Below are 19,431 nucleotides of genomic sequence, written 5' to 3'. Positions count from 1 at the left end.
GTTGTTAACATACATAATCTGGAAACAATAGCAATTATTTTCGGCAGTCTACTTAGACTAGCCTAGGACTTTGCTACATCAGTTTTTTACTGTCACGTGGGTATGCAATCAACATTCAATATCAATTGTAAATGCATCACGTGCCAGATAAGAGACCACCATTGTAGTGGATGGTTGAGTAGAGTAGAAGATACGTCATCTGTTTCAATATCTGTTGTTTGGAAACAGAAGCGACCGCCACTGTAGTGATAGTTGAAGGTCTAAGTAAGTCGCCTAACATTCCATACAGTGCAACTACATTTACATTTACATCATGTTATGCCACTGCTAGCCAACAGTAATAATTACAAAACGCGATTAGATCTAAATTTAGTCATACTGATCTGCATTCCAGTTCTCTGTTTCAGTCGAAGAAGCAACAACATCCGCCAGGTTGACATCACCTGTCGCCAATCGCTCGCCTAGAAAAACAACAGTCAATACCAACTTTAGTGATTCAAACCGGTTTTCCTCACGGATCAATTCCACTATCGCTCTCTGCGTTCTTCTCTCTAGCTTTTCCAGTTTCTTTGCCACGTCTCTCTTGAGATCCCTACGATAGCAATCGACCTACTTCACAGACTATGACAACGGCCTTGATATTCTAGTATACCAGTCTGGTTTTCGTGGAGCGAGAGACAACAAATTCTATAGCAAAACAAATATAGAATCACACCTTAATAAAACACGACATTTTTTCTACAATGTCTGTGTGACATCTCAACCGTGTGTGTGTGTGTGTGTGTGCATGTGTGTGTGCGTGCGCGCGTGCGTGTGTGTGTGTGTGTGTGTGTGTGTGTGTGTGTGTGTGTGTGTGTGTGTAGGAAGACAAGACCTTGCCATGGAACAAGAAAGAGATGGAGAGATCTAGCTAGTCAAGATCTGCAATTAGTAGATACCAAAAACATCTGGTACCAGAGATGCCAAAACCGGAATGGGTGGTTCAGTCTTTGTCAAAGGGGTGTTGAGAAGGTAATCACAAATCGTGGGAAAAGCAGATGTGCAGCGAATGTACGATTCCTAGGAGAAAGTTTCTTATGTGAATGTAGAAGATCATTTAGACGACAAGGCGACCTCACAAGACACAGGCGGTTTTGTCCTAGTAATTTGCCAGTTGCCCAGGAGCACAATCCAAGGGCCCCGCTATCATAGTTTCTTTTACTATGGGCGGCTTCAAGGTCAAGGTTCAAGGTGTGTGTGTGTGTGTGTGTGTGTGTGTGTGTGTGTGTGTGTGTGTGTGTGTGTGTGTGTGTGTGTGTGTGTGTGTGTCTGTGTGTGCATGTGTGTGTGTGTGTGTGTGTGTGTGTGTGTGTGTGTGTGTGTGTGTGTGTGTGTGTGTGTGTGTGTGTGTGTGTGTGTGTGTGTGTGTGTGTCTGTGTGTGTGTGTGTGTGTGTGTGTGTGTGTCTGTGTGTGTGTGTGTGTGTGTGTGTGTGTGTGTGTGTGTGTGTGTGTGACAGATAAAACGAGAAACACAAATGTTTGATTACCACTTCTTTTGAACTTTCTTTCTCTTTTGCGGCATTTAAATGCTGTTCAATTTGTTCGTCCACTGAAAAAGACAGAAAAGCAATTGAAACCAGATAAGTTGTCCATTCCATAGACACGGGAATTTTATACAAATTATTTTATATTTAAATTTAACTGTGTTTTGAATTTAAATGTGCCAAAACTAAATGGTTAAATTTAAGATTTATATATCCCAATATATTCCGAGTCAACTATTGAAGACACTCGATTGAATCCAGATTGCTTTCTCACTTGAAATGCCGATCCCTGTTATCTATGTTTGTAGTATCATGGAGTAACTTCAGAAATTAGTAAATTCACGAGTCTTAATTAATTAATTAAACACAAACTTGCCTGTAACTTTTACTGACAATAATATTTCCACAGACATACAGGACAAAATGCACCATATGAATGTCACTAATTGCAGTTATTAATATATCTAGAATGCAGAGTTGATATGTAACGATTAATCGTTTCATAGCTTCATGTTGCAAAGCATCAGCACTATGTTGTGCTGACAAACCGAGACTCGTTTAACGTAAATAAACAAACAGACAAACAGGCACACAAACACACAAACTAACAAATAGAACAACAGACCAATAAGCACACAAACAACAAACAAACAAATCAACAGACACACAGACACAGACACAGACACACAGACACACAGACACAGACACAGACACAGACACAGACACAGACACACACACACACACACACACACACACACACACACACACACACATACATACACACACACACACACACACACACACACACACACACACATACACACACACACACCGACAAACAAAAGGCAAAGACATTAAACAGGCATGTGAACGCCCATTACCCGATTCTGGCTTTGCTCTTGGCATTTGCAAATTCTGAAGAGTCTCATCTTTGGGCTTGTAATTTCTGAACTTGAGAATAGGTCGATCAGAACCACTTCAAACAAGACAGCAATTTCTTAGCACATAAAAACATCTGATCATGTTCACAGCATAGCTCACCTTACACCACCAACATCCTCCTTGACACGCTTAGAATCCCCTTCAATCTAAATACGGTATAAAATAACAATAGAGGATGACATAACTAGACAGAAAGTTAGATACAATAAAGTAGATGAGTTGCTTCCAAAAACTACTAAAATACTCTTAAAATTAGAAAAATCAGAAACCTCCAAAGAACCAATAGACAAGCAGGTAAACACACGGTATGAAAAGATAAAAGACGAACAGAGAACTAGACAAACAAACACAAATAAACAGACAGACAGACAGACAAACAGACAGACAAACAGACAGACAAACAGACAAACAGACAGACAAACAGGCAGACAAACAGGCAGACAGTTTGCAAAATGTATTGACCTTGTTGGGTCTCTGAAACATTTTAAATAGTTTTGGTTGTAATAGTATTCATTTATAAAAATATATGAAAAAGACATACAAACAGACAGACAGACAGACAGACACACAAACAGATTGTTTTATTCTCTACCAAACTGTAAAAGTAACAATCGCAAAAAATGAAAGCATCCTAAGCATTAACAAAAACTACTGAAATGTCTGAAGTCATAGATATTATCCTAATGAACATAGTGCTGAATATCTACATCAAAGAAAAAACGTCTATCTTACCTACATGCAATCTACTTATCTTCTTTAATATAACTCTTACATCTCTGGATAATTATAGAAATCTGTCTACACCATTTCGTCCTAAAGTCGGCTTCAGTACTCCTGCCTTCCAAATCTTTGATTTCTTCGAAAGTGAGTTCAAAAAGTTATCAGCCTCCTGACCCCAGAACTCAAAGTGTTCAAAGACCAGAGGGACTAAGTTAGGTGTTGTGCCATCCTGAACTGACAGAGCTTCGTATTTGCTTTTCTTTCTCATCTCACGCCTCTCAGCTGCATTGCCTGCCTCTTTAGATGCTCTATTTAGGATGTCTTTGCTCCAAGGGTGAGCCATGCTTACGTCCAACTCTGTGCTTGATTCATCGTACGTCAAAATATCGGGGCGATTCTCAGATTCTGTATATTGTTTTCTTGGCTCCTTGCGATGATGCAGTTGGAGCTCGTTCAAACAACTGCACCACCCTGACACTATACAACCGTGTTGCCAAACTGGTCCTCCGCCAAATTTGCAGGTGAGAAGATGATACCCAGTTCCATCCAGTTCTACTCCACATTCACATTAAATTTGTTTATACATGACTTAAAAGGCATTGGTAGACCAAGCCTCAGAAAGGACGCTAGACGGAAATCCTTTGCAATAGGTGCGTACCTATCTGAGAATGGTAAGGCCTCTAACCAAGCCCCAGACCCCTACCTTGAGCAGAACGTAATCTTGCAGCATCTCTTCTGTGCGGTGCAGACGACAGACAATGAGCTGCACTCAAGAGGCCAATTTCTGAGCTTAGCTTGTGCTGAAGATTGCCCTTTGTAGCTGAAAGGGTTGACAATGAGGTGTTTCATCATCTCCTAATCTAACTGGAGGCAAGGACTTGAGCAGTTGACAGACAGATAGACAGATTGACAGACAGACAGACAGACAAACAAACAGACAGACAAACAGACAGACAGAACTTCCCGAACTCACAAAGGTTTGCACTAAAGTCAAAAGAATTTCAGTTGGCAACCTTTTTGAGACTGGGATTGCCGGTAGACTCCTCAAAATGGATTACAAGATGCGATTGCGGAAAAGACCTGGATTCTGAGGGATACCATCTCATGACGTGTAAGACTGGAGGAGGTCCTGTCTGGAACCACAATACCATTATAGGTGTTTGGTCCGAATGTTTGAGCCAGTTACACATAAACCACAAGAAAGAGCCCAGAGAAAGGTACTGTGATTGCGAGGGTCGGCCTGACATAGCAATCATGGATCCAGTAACCGGAACAGATGTTGAACTAGATGTGTCTTTGACCCACCCATGGTGTGCTGATATCTTGTCAAGAGCAGCCCGAGAAGACGGGGCAGCAGTGGTAAGAAGGGAAGAGAGGAAAGTCGAGAAATACTAGTCGAAGGTCCTGCCGGGTGGATAATGCCTCAACTTTGTGCCTCTAGTTATGGAACACTTTGGTCATCGGGGGAGACAAGCACAATCATTCCTGTCTCAATTATCTCAACTAAGTAAAAACATCGACCTTGGTAACAGTGACCAAGATTTCAAGTGCTACTGGAGAAGAAGATTCGCTGTAGCTCTCCAAAGGTGCAACACTAAGGTTCTCATCCAGAAGATGAATTGCTCACGAAGCAAAGAAAATGACATTAGTGACATATATAGTGTCCAAATGCATGCAACCTAAGTCGATAATTTTTTAGAGACCCGTGTGGGTCTAATTGATATATAACGGACTTTCGTATCTATAGCTTGTAATAGTTCATATGTATGAAATATAAAGATTTGACAAACAGACAGACAGACACACGGACAGACAAACAGACAGACAGACAGGCAGACAGACAGACAGGCAGACAGACAAGGAGACATACACACGCACGCGCGCACACACACACACACACACACACACACACACACACACACACACACACACACACACACACACACTCAGTAGCAACAACAGCCCTAAACAGTTCTGATATTGTTCAGTAGTCTACTAGGAGTGTTGCTCTACAAGTGATCCACATCAGGTAGATAGACGTATAGAAAGACGAGTACATATTGCTACAAAGAAATTGTCTAACACATTACATCACTTGTTTCCGTTTCTCGCTTTTTCCGAAGTGCTTGAAGCTTTGCCTTTCTCTCAAGCGCTGCACTCTCAAGATCGCTGGACATTCTAGATGCCTAACTCCCGGATGTGGATTAAATCACGTGGTGCACTTAAGGTAAGCACGTGCTGAAACACGTGGAGTGCGCGCGAGGAGAGGACTGTCTATGTGTACTAGTCTCGCGTAGCCAGACCCCTTTTCGCCGGGTCATATGGTACCTGGTGCAATCAACTCTTTTTGCTAATATTATGTGAGCCAAAGGAAGTCCGTCTAGGGGTTGGACTGGACGCTACACCCTTGTGAAAAAGACCAGCTTGTTCAGTTGCAATCTAGTAGTACAGAATTGTACGTATACTAGCTAGATACGTAAAATTGAACACTAGCTAGCAACTTAGCAAGTGACGTCTAATCTGTTTTCTTACAACTGTCAACAGCTAACTCGTGCATACGTACAATTCTATTCGCAATCAATGCGTCGTCTAACCGCCCGTCTCCTTTCTAACTAACTAGATCATAATTTGTCCAGATCTAATGTCTGCCATGCAGTACGTATATGATATATATATATATATATATATATATATATATATATACATTACTAGTGCGCTCGCTCTGTCGCATCAGGTGCATGGCTATACGTGCACGGCCACGCTGACGTCTTCGTCATCTTTCCTACCAGGTGGCGGTACGTTGGACACGTCTTCGTAATCAGCATAATCCACAGATTCGGTGGAGACTGCTTTTGAAGCTAGAACGTAGAAAGCAGCAGCTAGAGCAATAGACAGCAAGTGCATGATCTGATGATTGTCATACTGGTCGTTATATACGAGGAATTGACCGTCATTGCATTGGAATTTTGAATACATAGGCTTGATTCCGTTTCTTCCTCGCATTTTGTAGATCTCCTTCTAGATCTAACTGAATCCAAGCCCCTAGGATTGTCTTCTTGTCGCGTTTTGCACCTACGAATTAACAGTTTCATATCATGAACTAGCGTACATGCAGTGTTTTGCGAATTACTGGACGGTACGTACCGTATGACAAAGTAGATGCATACCACAATTCCGAGACAGAAAATCACTCCACTAATCATTCCAATGGCTGCTGCAATGACTAAATTCGCAGTAGGGCATGATTATAGAGTTTCTGGATGTCCACCTAGAACACAAAAACGTAATTGAGCAACTCGGTCACTGCAAGAGACTAGGATCGTGAATGCATGTAAACATGTATGCAGACCACAGCGACAGGTGAGGAAAGACCACACAAGATGGAGTCATGCACATACTGCTCTACCGCATTATGTTTGTACGGACGTGCAGGTGATGCGTCACGTTCAAACTACGGTGGGCGACATAATACAGCGCGTACACGTTACAATATACGGGCTCCCAACGCTGCATGGCTACACCTCTGCAGCTGTCGATTGTGCAACACAGCACAGTAACTTATAGTTTATCTACGTTGTGTAAGACTACAACAAACACTAACTAAAGTATCTCCAATTTCGCAAAACCAATTTATTAACATTCTTACTCACTGCGCATGCGTCCGTACCTGTCTTGCCGGTCTCGTCAACATGGACATCGAAGTACTTAGAACAATCGTCCGAGTGATCGGACTGACACGAGTAGACTTCCACGTCAGAACTACTGACGTTCTTGAAACAGAGTCGACATAAGTCGTTGACGTTCTCGTAGACTTGACAAACAGTATCGGCTGTGTGTCTAGCGTGCGTGCATTTTACGTCTTTCCTGAAGGTTTTTACGTTAAAACATAGACTACAATTAGCAAAGTCAGTTTCATTTGTAGCCATAATGTTCGACGTATTGACGTTGATACAGATACTTATCTCTAGAAAAGAAAAATTCTTGATCATACATTTTGTAGTACTACTAGACTAATGATAATATAATTTTATGGCCAACCATGTAGCTTTGCCGCTTCGCAGAGTCTGAGCCTAATCGAGCTTTTATTGCATTTGTAATTGTGATTATCGGCAGATGACGACTACGTACTACATGTATCCGGGCCATTGACTACGCAACCATCTGACACTGTACAAAAGACAGATGCTATAGATACCACGTGCACCCGCAGAGTGCACAGTCAGCTGCCAAAATAATAACTCTCCACACGCCGTAACCCACCCATTATTGATTCAGCAATTGTTAACCTAACTGATTAAACGAGATGGTAGACTCGGATTGATCGAATTCGAATGAGATTAATTCACGTGGGCGGTGACACTTCTGGGATACTACTAGATTTAAACTTAATAAGTCGACACGATCGAGATAGGAACAACAACAAAACGTCACTGACACGTTCAAGTGCATGTTTCCTTTCTAGTTAGGTGGCGTATTCCTTCAACGTGTCAGCTGCTACTTTCTCTAAATAGAGAGACAATCTGTCTGACATGTACAGTTTTAGCTAACTAGCAGTTTGGTGTCTAGAACAGTGGCAGTTTGGTGGCAGTTTGTAACCACCATGTCATAAGATCTGATTGCACTATGAGTTGAAGGTGGTCAGATAAGTGCTTAATTTTTAGTAAATTGTACTGCTAGTTTTAGTCCTCTGCTGTGTGGCTCATTACGTCTGATGACGGAAACTCGTCTAGACAGCAGCTATACCTGCAGCATCCCACATCTCTTTCTTCCTCAAGCATGCATGCATTCTACAGCTTCTTTTTATTTTATAAACTTGAATACTAAATGTTATATATAGACACAACTGTTTTCATGAAGTCATTCATTCATTCGACTGACGGACAGTGTACTGTACCTGCGTCGACGTTGATGTTTGTGTAGAGCAGCTGCAAAAGCGTGATCGCCGACACCATACAAAGCGTAGCCTTCAACATGATCGCAACGTAATGTGATTCAAGCTATTGATCTTAGTTGATATTAATTAATCCACTAACTTCCACTCCAATTGTAATTTGCGGGGGACCTAGATAGACATTATTGTAGGGGGTGGGGTTAGTGTAATTAGATTATAGTTGCTATGTACACTAGACAGTAGTTGTAATATATTATTATCGTTGATTCTTGCCTAGTTGCTTGCACCACAACGTTACTAGCCTCGTACCAGACCCTCTCGCGCCGTCGTGCCAGGTTCCTGTATAACACGACACACCGGAGGGGGTCTGGGATCATACCGCCTACCGTTTATGCTAGTAAATGATCAAACTAGCTCGTATGTCACCAAGCCTCAGGCTACTAATACGATTAGTCTAATAGTTATTCTCATGTGTCACACGGAATGTCTTGCGACAGACTTGACCTTCCATTCGTACTCTACTTGTTTTCTTTCAGTGTTGGTGTCCTGTCTCTACGCAAGCTCTACGTATTTGCCAATCTCTTTGGGAAAGAGGATGTCCTCTCCAAGACTCTAGAGCGGAAGTCAACACCGTGTCTGACAGCACGGTCTGCCAGGCTCCAAATGTTCCCGAATCGTACTCGAGCTTCCCGATTTGTATTGTTCTCGTAGCCTAGCACAGTAATAGAGCGGCGCCTAGTGCATCCCTAGTCCAAGCTACCTAGCCTGCTGATCGAATCACATTGGACCTCACAGCTTCAGATAACGTAAATCGAACTCAGGATCGAGCTCCCTCTGTGAATGAATCTCTTTCCATGCGGCAAGGTGGGTCTCTGCTCATGTAGCTGTACAGGAACGAAATGTAAACAGTGAATGTATGCAATCGGATATCACAGCTAGCATAACTTTGATGGAAGGATAGCTACATAATTAACTAAGAGCATGAGAATGTTGACATTGGTGACGTGGTGACACCTAGATGATGTGAGGTGACACTTAGATGACGTGAGGTGACACTAGGTGAAGAAAGTAGGCGATATGATCCCAGACCCTCTCCAGCGTTGTATAAGGAATACTAACTTACCTCATCAGACTACATCTACCACTTTGACTCACTTACAACAAGGTCTAATACAAACCTCAAGACATCACTGTACTACCTACCAGTCCTGCATAGTCACACAAGTAGATCTAAGAACATTAATTCTACACAGGAAGCAATCTCCTAGAATAAATAAAAACAGCGATTTAAATTTGTACGCACTCATTGACATCAACTACTTCCATACTTCCATGTTTTACAGCCTGTTCTAATTCAATTTCTTGCAAGAAATTAGCTAAAGCGAAGATTAATTCTGTCATAAACGAACTGGTTCTGTACGATGACTGTCTTCCTGAAGCGTTCTGTAATTTCTATGTGCAACGATCTTTCCCTTAGCATCACGACGAGGGGCTCCAGCACCAGGTCTTCCCCACATGCCATTGTATGAGTCAACGTGCTAAACAACAGCAAACTATTAATTAATTAAGTTATAAATTGAATTCATATTTTATGTATATACTCAGTGGCAAAGCTACAAGGGTTCAGTACTCCACGGTGTGTCTCAGTACGTACAGAACGTACAGATAACTGCTGTTATCTGCTATATCTGTTATCTACAGTTGTCTGCTCAGTACGTTCTGTACAATTACTTTAAAGGAGAACTCCCACGCTTTTCAAGTTGGGGTCAGATACAACATTTTTTTATCTTGACTGCACTCGAAAAACTTTGAGTTCCCTCCATGGCTTCTGTAACGTAGGAAAAGCACCGCAAAAAGAGGGAGTGTTAGCGTAGGCGTGGTTGATGACGCCGTGTGTGCATGACCTCCACGTGTCGTGCACAAGGCGTGCTATCTACTTGGCTTATTCGACGTGAAATGGTCCACTGCATTGCTTTTGGCTGTAGCCACAACAGCAGCGACATCGCCAGAGGTGTCAGCTTCTTCAGGCTTCCTCTCAAGAAGCCAGATTTGCTAGAATCATGGCTACCAAAGTTACGTCTGGTGGATCCGCCTAGCTCAAAAAACAGCCGCGTTTGTTCGGATCACTTTGAGTCCTACAGCGCATGCTGGAATGACACGTCTGATACCCTTGCCCAGCCTCTCGTGCACCCAGCAAGTAAATTACCTGTACACAGTTAGTCGCAGCAGCCTGCGTGAAAATTTTACATAGGCAAGCCAGTCCAAGTTCGTCTAGGTGCTACTCGCCTGGAAGTTAGTGGCTGTCTGATGGGATCCCGTCGCCAATCGGTCATTAAGACTATAGCTGTTCGAAGAACGTCTTTATTGAGACACACAGCAAGGAAGTTCTCATGCTGCGTAATAATTACAGATCAGATCCTGAAGCTTCCACCCTATACCCTAGTTCGTCCACTTCCTGGCAGCACAAGCACTCAGCTACGTTAGGTATTACAGAACACCTGCTGCACCTGCACCAAGCAGTGTTCCCAACTCGATTTTCGTTCTCATCAGACAGATCTTCACCGGTGATCTGTCTGCCGTCATGGCCGTCAATCAGGGATGCCGGTCCAATTTTTGCCCGGTGCCAAAAATGTGGCCCCAATAGCGTTTTCGGTGCCACTGTTAATATCAATATTAAAGACAATTCAAATTAATATCAATGGCAATGTAATCAGTTTTCTATTTCAACAATAAGCATCACTAAAGGACATTATTATTCAGCACCTTATCAAAAGGAAATGTGTCCATTCCTCTACTGTCTGAAGCTATCGCCATAATCGCGTTTATCGTACGTTGACCAAGCCTATTGCGAGAACAATTCTTTGTTATATTCATCAAGCTAAATCCACGTTCAGCTTCAACGCTATCCGGCGCTAAGGAATACAGGAGAAGGGCCAACTTGCCTATTTCACAGTAGTTCTCGCACAAAACTATGGTTTAATAACTTACAAAATTCAAAGTACTGTATAATTAGAAATATTAATTATTAGCAGTTGCTTTGCTCCTGGGGCCACATTTTTGTTGGCTGGGGCCACATGTGGCCCCATCTCCATAGCAACGACATCCCTGTCAATGTATTCAACTGCGTTGATGTCACGCTGAGTAGGTCCGTACTCTGGCTCGAAACTGTAAGGTCGAACACCAGACAGAAAAGAACAACGCGTATGCGTTCGAATCCGTCCGCAACTGCATCTAACCCGATGGCATGCGCGTGCGGTTTTGCACCAATGACGTCATGTACCTCGCTTACCCGACACGCCCAAGCTGTCGCGCACAAAACCTATGTTCCTTCGAATTGTCGGTTTATGGAAGGGACTTGTATCTGACCCCAACTTGAAAATCGTGAGAGTTCTCCTTTAAGAGTACAGTTTGTCATTACAGCTACCTTTAGTTTCATGTTGAAAAAACAAGTGTTTTGGTTGTTATTTGCAAAGTACTCTGAAGAATCAAGTTTTGGTTCCTGGACTATTGAAAGCAAAAACGTATTGATTCTTAATGTATCAAGACAACTGCAGTACGGAGTGGTAAATATTGGATTGGTAATAAGATTAATTCAAATTGTGGTGAGTAACATTTAGATCAACTGTTGTATTAATATTAACTGACTACTCAAATTCTTGAGTCAGCTATACTAAATAACCTTTTCTCTCTCTCTCTCTCTCCCTCCCACCCTCCCTCCCTCCCTTCCTCCTCCCCCTCTCTCTGCCTGTGTGTGCGTGTGCGCGCGCGCGCGTGTGTGTGTGTGTGTGTGTGTGTGTGTGTGTGTGTGTGTGTGTGTGTGTGTGTGTGTGTGTGTGTCATGTTCTCTTGTCAATCTGTCTGCTGCTGTCTTGTGTAAATTTGCCTGTCTCGTCTACTAATGCATCTACATTTTCCACCTTCACTTCTCACCATTTGCTCATCTGTCAAACGCTCATTGCTCTCTAAAAATTTCTTGTCTTCCTTTTCTCTCATCATTTCATTCAATTCCCTTCCATAATTCTTCTGCTGCCTTTGATCTTTTTCCACAGATCTTTCCCATGGCAATTGCGTGTTGCTTTCACTGGGATTCACCTCTGTAGGTTTCTCCTGATGCTTCTGACGTGTCTCGACCTGTTTATTTAGATCACTATAGTATTCCATTGCCTCCTCCCGATCAGGTCTTCGTACATCAAACCTCTACAGTAAACGTGGTCTCAACACAAATTATCAACTTTATTAAGCGTAATTCTAACCAATGAAGTGACATCTGAGCCAGTCTTCGGTTGCTTTCTCAACATGTTCCCTGTGAATGGATCTCGCTTTGGTTGACCGATTTTGCCTTGTTCAACCAACCGAGCAAACTCATTGCTCTTATATAACAAAACACACAAAATATGTCACTAAAACCACATCAAATATTGGCCAAATCAAATTTCCACAAGATAAAAGGTAATCAGGTGACCTCTTTATTATAGTGCACTATTGTTGAAATAACTGCAGCAAAGTATAACATAAACGTAGTGGTACGCCGGCAGTATCACAACTTGCATGGATGACAATCCACCTTCTCACAGCTATACCTTCAAGTGCTACCAATGCTACCTATCTGCATGTTTGCGATCTGTGCATGAGTAACCCAAACTACATCTGTCTCCTGACAAACATTTATTGATTCTGTGTCTGTCTTCTACCTGTCGTAAATCTTCTTCCTTCTGTTGACGATCTCGATCTCGTTTTACTTCAATGTCATACCTCAGTGAATCCAAATACTCCTTTTGTTCTTGACTATTTCTCAACTTTTCCTTCAGTATTAAAATTGAGTAATGCAGACCACAAAGAGATTAAAGTTAGCAATTACTTGTCGTTGTGGTCCCATGCCTCGCTTTGCTGCCAATTTCCCATTTTGATCTTTAACAGGTGCACCGCCACCAGGGCGACCAAACTGAAAATATTCATCACTTTCTCCATGTCTACTACCTGATACATCAAACGCCACCTCATCTACAAAAGAATGTGATATGAAACGATACACAGTAGATCATGAGTTCCAACTGTAGACCTTTCAGTGTGTTTTGAAGGTGGGCTCGAGGTCTTCCCTGGATATCCAAAATTGGGGCACCACCTCCTGCTTTACCAAACATCAATTGCTAATACACAAACACACTCAGTACCAGCTGACCAACTACTTTGCCAAGTACTTACATTTCCTGATTCATCAATTGGAGAAAACTCTCGAATAACATTTTTCTCACTGTATCTGTATCTCCGTATGTTACCACTTGGATCACGTTGAGGTACACCCGTTCCTTTTCCCCACGGATTATAATCAACCTCCAAACCCTCACAAACACCACCAGAGATTCAAACAAAAATTTAAATGCATCACATACCAACTGTTAAATAATACCATCGATTCTTTTCGTGATCTTGCTTTCTCTTGAATTTGCCGATCTGTGTAGAAAATGTTACCATCATGTTAAACAGCATTTGAAAAGAATAATCACAGTTGTGTAAATCATTCAAAACCATGTACCCTACAAATTTATAAGCTGATTTGTGCCTGGTTAAGTGCCCCAGGCACTTATTCAGTTATCAGATTAAACAAAGTACATCTTTAGGTAAGTCAGTGTTTCTGCTGGAAAATTTCGATTAGTAGCCACTTGGCTAGAGGAGTTTGTTCGTTTATAGCCAAGCACTGTATTTTAGAGCCAAGAAAAATCGCCCAAACATCAAACAACTAACAATCTAAATACACCAACTACTATTGATTCAAGTTTAGCCTGGTCAGACAGACGGGCAGCATTTATCAATTGTTGCAAAATGTAGTAATAATCTGACACATGTCATGCTCAAAGAAACCTAACTTCGGAAAAGACAAAGTCTACAAACCAGACTTCAAGTGTTTAGTGCCATCCTTCTTAGCTTCTATACCAAAACATAAAAAGCTTCGTCAAAATTGAAGTCTTGAAGTTTTGGCCCTATTATGCTCAGCATCATTGAAGTCATTGTCGTCGTCATCTTCCTGGTGGTTTGGTTTCTACCAACGGTCTGCTTTTGTTTTACTTCAGCAGTCTTCTTGAATCTTCACGGTGATGATTTCCAGTTTGACGCTTATCTAAGGAAGTCGTAAACTGCAAAAAGTGCCCGCTATATACTGCAGGACATAAATATAGAGTCTTCTAGTCTTTAGAGCTCCAATGCGTTGCACTTCTTAGCGAGCTGTAGCAGCTGCGTTTGCAAGATTTGATCGAGAGGAAGGTGTACAGGCATACACTGTAACAACTATCCAAATTGGTAAGAAGGCATTACCATTTTATCGCCGGTAACTTCTATTTCTAGCATTTGGCTATTTGGCCATTGTCCAGTGGAAACACTGGGTAAGTTGACAGTACATCCCCTGCTCCCCCATAACACGTCTAAATACCAGATCTCGACACATCAACGTAAGCCGATTTAGTCGCATTAAGCTATAGCTTTTTGCAAAGTTACTTTACAACAACACAGACTGTGCAGAACAAAAAAGAGTGCACATTTGAGAAAAGGCACCTAAATCTGATATTTCCTTTATCAAGTAGCTTTGCATTCAATTTACCACTCTGGAGCAGCCTTACAAACAGGCATTTATATGTATATTTACTCTCCTCTATACAACCCAACAGGGGTGGGTGGGGGTGGTAGAAACCAAATGATAACTGGTTAAGCCCATAGCAAGCACTAAAGAGCACGGGGCCATGTAGCATATGTTTAAGCGTACGAAGTACTGCCTTAAGTCAAAATATATTAATTATTTATCGGCTCTATCCTTAAACGAAAGTTGGTGTCATTAAGTGTCTGGTGAAGTGCATTTTTCTGAAACCGGTCCGGCCATGATCAAACTGGATGCTATACGTCCATGCATAATCACACTTTTTATCTCTACAAAAATTGGTTATACTTAGATGTTGCCTGTCACTTTCTACTGATACAATGTCGAGAGCATCCACAAGGTCGGTTACCTAGACTGCCCTCTTGCAATGTTTCTACTTGAACATACATGACCTACTGACCTAGACGTTGGCTGTATCTCTTCTTCTCCTCTAATGACTTGCTGCTCTCAGAACTTAGAGAATTTTTCAAACTCGTAATGACACCTCCTACAACAGAAGATTGTCTGGCACATCTAACACGGCATGTAATGCTTCTCTGAAGCTTACCAGTGTCATTTCTGTTCGGAGCACCTCCGCCAGGTCGACCATAAGGATCATAGTGTATCTAACCAACGACAATGAGATTTCATTATATTTTGAACTGATCATATGACTCGATCATTTCTGACTGCAGCATGATGTCAAAAATTGTCTGCGCACAAACACATGCACACACACACACACACACACACACACACACACACACCTTGAAAATCGGCCATCAAAATAAAACATGACGATACCGCCTCATCATACTGACGAGATTACACACGCACACACACACACACACACACACACAAACAAACACACACACACAAACAAACACACACACACACACACACACACACACACACACACACACACACACACACTGGGACATACAAACACGCACACAGCAAAAATCATATTTATCAAGTTCGTTGCGTGTGCATAGTCAACCAGAAGGTACCAAAACATGTGGCATACATACAGTTTCTGTGTCTCTTTCTAGCTCCCACTCTTTATTTCTGGCTTGTTGCTCAGCCTGCAGCTTCACTTGTGAGTCTACAAACACCAAAACAGTCTGCTGTATGACACAACTAATACGATATATGCTGTTGTACATTAACACTTAAGCTACAATGAAACAATTCAAGTTCTTTGTAGTTTGATTGCTTTGATAAACAACAGCAAAGTCAGAGACATTGTTCTGTATACCTAACTTGCCACATTCCTAAATTTGGCAATTAACATCACGATAATAACATTTTGTCCAACTGTCTATGTCTGTTTGTCTGTCTATCTGTCTGTCTCTATATCTATCTACATTGCCACTATCTCTAATACGTCCCAGTATAACAGCTCCCTCACAACCAATGTGACAACTGTGTAACACCCGGCCTTACCGAGACTGCGAGCATAATCAGTGATGCAATCATGGCCTTTAGCATATCTCTAAATAAGTTAACAACACAATCTTAACATTCATTTTCATACATCCATTTCAACTATGCAGATACACTCCAACCACACACCACAAGCAAGCAACAGAGACACATACAAACAGACAGACTAGCTGACAAACAGACAGACTAGCTGACAAACAGACAGACTGACAAACAGACAGACAGACAGACAAACAGACAGACTGACAAACAGACAGACTGACAAACAGACAGACTGACAAACAGACAGACTGACAAACAGAAAGACTGACAAACAAGCAGACTGACAAATAGACAGACTGACAAACAGGCAGACTGACAAACAGACAGACTGACAAACAGACAGACTGACAAACAAACAGACTGACTGACAAACAGACAGACTGACAAACAAGCACACTGACAAACAAACAGACAGACTGTCAAACAGACAGACTGACAACCAGACAGACTGACAAACAGACAGACTGACAACCAGACAGACAAGACTGACAAACAGACAGACAAGACTGACAAACAGACAGACGGTGCATGACAAACAGACTGACTGACAAACAAACAGACAGACTGACAAACAGACAGACGGACTGACAAACAGACAATAAAGTCTAATCAGATCACAAACACACTCCTTTCACCCAATCAACTCACATAACGATGTTCTACATCGCGTTTCATTGTCGATTGGAACCGTGTACTATGATCATGCACAAACGCTGCCTTCACTCTACCGGATGTTGTCCGGTTAGGAGCACCAGCTCCAGGCTTACCAAACAAAGAGAAAAAACCCTAAAGAAACAATGAAGATCAAAGCTGCAAATCAACATTCAAATGCAAAAAAACTAAACGAGAACAACTACAACTTAATTGAAAATATATAAAGATCAATAATAGTTTCCTACCTGTGGACTAGGTGGTTCCATTGGTTCTTCAAGTAACTTGCCCCTCTGTGCCTGAACAGTGCCGTTGCATCCTTTCTGCAGTGCGATAACACATACTCACTAGCAACATAACTAACATAACGAAATGAGGAAGTCATACCAGTGGAGCTCCAGCACCCGGCTTTCCCCACGGTACATAACCTCGCAACAGTTCAAGATCCTAGAGTAGAAGTATACAGGTAGTTGTGATGACTGTGTCTACGAGTGAGAATATTAGATGAAAATGAGTTGCAGTTTTGTACACCTTTCGTTTCTCTTCGTTCCTGTTCTGTTGTTCTGCTGCTTTTCGTTGTCTCCACTGAGCAATATCTCGGTCTAAGTTTGAAAAAAGAATCAGACATACAGATATGTAGTATGTGCATGGCACACACACACACACACACACACACACACACACACACACACACACACACACACACAAACACACACACACACACACACACACACACACACACACGACTTTGTGATAAACACTCAAGCAGAGCAGAATTGTGTACACAAACTGACCAGCTTCTTCCTGTTGTCTTCTTCTTGCTACAATGTCTGCAGATCTAAAACAAAAAATCAAAACTATCACACAAATAATACGTATCCAATCAAATCCTAGCAATCGTTCACCAAACTGACAACATATATAACAAATTCATCAGTCACAGCCAGATACAAGCGTCCTATATCTGACATACGTCCTTTCCCTCAGTGTGACGGCAGGAGAATACTCCACAGACTTTCCTGCTGGATCGCTGCCATACACAAGCATCCCATGACCAACATCGTTAGCCATTCCACTAGAATAAAACTGAGTCTTCCGTCCATAAGTTTGCTTCGTGTCGCCCTTGATCGGTTGTTTGTGATGAGACGGCTGCGACGAAGGAGGATCGTATGCCATCATGTGATGATTGTGTAATTTGGCGTTACGAAAAGGATCACCAGTAGACTGTGCAGTTTGAACAGCAAGATCTTGAGGAGCATCTGCATACAACAAAAAATATGAATTAGAGTAACAACACAGAGACCAGATGTTTATGATCGAAGCTCATGTAGACAAGCATGTAGACAGACAGCTAGTGTACAGTCTTAATGAGCAGGTGAGCAGGCAGGTGAGCAGACGAGGAGTTGGATAGACAGACGTAGGCACATAAACCCACACAGAAAAATTCAATCTGTAACCTCTACATGTATTATAAACTCAATAATATGAATGGCTACAGTGTGCTATAGCCACACTATCTTCTAGTCAGCTGTTCTGTTCTATTACTGTTTATTCATTTATTGTGTTCTCTGGTCCAGTGACTACAACTGATCGTATTATAGTTGTAAGTGGTACAATTGATTGCGTTTGCTTTCTCTCAAACCTCAATCATTGCATCCATCAGCAACTACCTAGGCGGCAACTATTTTAGTTCCCATGGCAACTAAAAATTTTCAGATGACAACCAATGACAAATTGTTAGTTTACAGTAACCAGTTGGAGTACTACTAACTAAACTGTCCATGATAGACAAACCCACTGAGGCAATTAAGCAGTCAATCATACCTACATATCAATACTAAACAATCTACCTAATTATAGAGCCTCTAAATAATAATTATCAATCTTAAAGCCTCTTCAAGTTAGAGAATTAAAATATTTATGCTCCATAAGGCGCCTCACTTAGAGAGGTGCTTAGGTAATTAGAGTCACGGGGCTCATTGGGGAGTGTAAGATACTACACTACCAGAAAAAAAGGAAAACGTGTTAGGTGCACCCTAACCTGTGTTCTCCAAATCTTCAAATACATCTCTTCCTCAATTATTACCATGTAGAAAACGTTACAGGATACAGTAGAAGGCAATCAATCCAAACCTTTTGTTACTTAACTAAGCGCCTGGAGCTAAAAACAGATATGAAGGATATAGTCTAGCAGGCAAGAATAAGGTCAAACACACGGCTCAGGTCGCAAACAAACGACGACTAATCGCGTAGCTGTACAACGTCGGCAGCGCCAAAACCTGCCCACGCAGAACAGCCGCAATACACAAACAATTATATATGTACTTGCAACGCGTTCAAGTTACACAGAGCAGCTGCAGTACATGTACTTGCAACTTTCAACGCGTTCGCCACTGTTGAGACTCAGAAAGCGACCGGTTGGCGAGAAACATGCGACAGAACGTGTACGCCTGTTACCTCTTACAGTTTGCGCATGCTTACCGTTGTGCTCCAAAGTCAGTCGGCCTTCAGTGAGCCCGCGAAACTGCTTCAGATGGCTCATTGCCGAATCGTCGTCGTCATAGCGATCTTGAGTCTAAAGCACGCTAGA

General features: G+C 41.9%; 2 protein-coding genes and 1 long non-coding RNA gene across 4 annotated transcripts; all 3 read right to left on the bottom strand.

Moving 5' to 3' along the window:
• Positions 1-204: 204 nt before the first annotated feature.
• On the bottom strand, positions 205-5,384 carry LOC134194981 (coiled-coil domain-containing protein 12-like). The gene is made up of 7 exons (XM_062663972.1): positions 5,277-5,384; positions 2,566-2,612; positions 2,406-2,500; positions 1,528-1,589; positions 653-687; positions 516-592; positions 205-461 (listed from the first exon to the last, which is right to left on the bottom strand). The coding sequence occupies exons 1-7, from the start codon at positions 5,361-5,363 to the stop codon at positions 370-372; spliced, it is 495 nt and encodes a 164-aa protein (XP_062519956.1). The 5' UTR covers positions 5,364-5,384; the 3' UTR covers positions 205-369.
• A 523-nt stretch (positions 5,385-5,907) lies between these two features.
• On the bottom strand, positions 5,908-7,222 carry LOC134195142 (uncharacterized). Its single transcript, XR_009972328.1, has 4 exons — positions 6,854-7,222; positions 6,331-6,454; positions 6,110-6,258; positions 5,908-6,044 (listed from the first exon to the last, which is right to left on the bottom strand). It is a non-coding gene; the product is annotated as an uncharacterized LOC134195142 (long non-coding RNA).
• A 1,992-nt stretch (positions 7,223-9,214) lies between these two features.
• On the bottom strand, positions 9,215-19,427 carry LOC134194847 (uncharacterized). Of its 2 annotated transcripts, XR_009972255.1 has the most exons (20): positions 19,323-19,427; positions 17,815-18,100; positions 17,636-17,679; positions 17,373-17,443; positions 17,229-17,288; positions 17,090-17,164; positions 16,839-16,976; positions 16,149-16,197; positions 15,734-15,807; positions 15,271-15,328; positions 15,124-15,210; positions 13,485-13,528; positions 13,280-13,417; positions 13,137-13,224; positions 12,936-13,078; positions 12,769-12,879; positions 12,331-12,447; positions 12,008-12,274; positions 9,406-9,615; positions 9,215-9,341 (listed from the first exon to the last, which is right to left on the bottom strand). XR_009972255.1 is itself a non-coding variant. In XM_062663821.1 (19 exons), exons 1-19 carry the CDS (start codon positions 19,381-19,383, stop codon positions 9,475-9,477), a joined length of 2,052 nt encoding a protein of 683 aa, XP_062519805.1. In that variant the 5' UTR covers positions 19,384-19,427; the 3' UTR covers positions 9,348-9,474. The 2 variants fall into 2 exon arrangements, 1 of the variants encoding a protein (XP_062519805.1); XM_062663821.1 differs by lacking the exon at positions 9,215-9,341 and having other exon boundaries at positions 9,348-9,615.
• Between the last annotated feature and the right edge of the window lie 4 nt (positions 19,428-19,431).

This window comes from Corticium candelabrum, chromosome 19 (genome assembly GCF_963422355.1).
Source record: "Corticium candelabrum chromosome 19, ooCorCand1.1, whole genome shotgun sequence".
Classification (NCBI taxonomy): Eukaryota; Metazoa; Porifera; class Homoscleromorpha; order Homosclerophorida; family Plakinidae; genus Corticium; species Corticium candelabrum.
Note: the sequence above shows the minus strand (reverse complement) of the source record. Positions and strands in the feature narration are given on the sequence as shown.

Bases quoted from the DNA above. Each gene is read 5' to 3' on its own strand.
- LOC134194981 (XM_062663972.1), bottom strand. From the start codon at position 5,363: ATGTCCAGCGATCTTGAGAGTGCAGCGCTTGAGAGAAAGGCAAAGCTT. The intron at 2,501-2,565 runs GTGAGCTATGCT...TCTTGTTTGAAG, and splicing joins GAGGATGTTGGTGGTGTAAG to TGGTTCTGATCGACCTATTC. The intron at 688-1,527 runs GTAATCAAACAT...GTTTTGCTATAG, and splicing joins AAGAAAGTTCAAAAGAAGTG to AATTTGTTGTCTCTCGCTCC.
- LOC134194847 (XM_062663821.1), bottom strand. From the start codon at position 19,383: ATGAGCCATCTGAAGCAGTTTCGCGGGCTCACTGAAGGCCGACTGACT. The intron at 13,225-13,279 runs GTAAGTACTTGG...TTTGTGTATTAG, and splicing joins CAATTGATGAATCAGGAAAT to CAATTGATGTTTGGTAAAGC. The intron at 12,880-12,935 runs GTAATTGCTAAC...TTAATACTGAAG, and splicing joins GCATGGGACCACAACGACAA to GAAAAGTTGAGAAATAGTCA.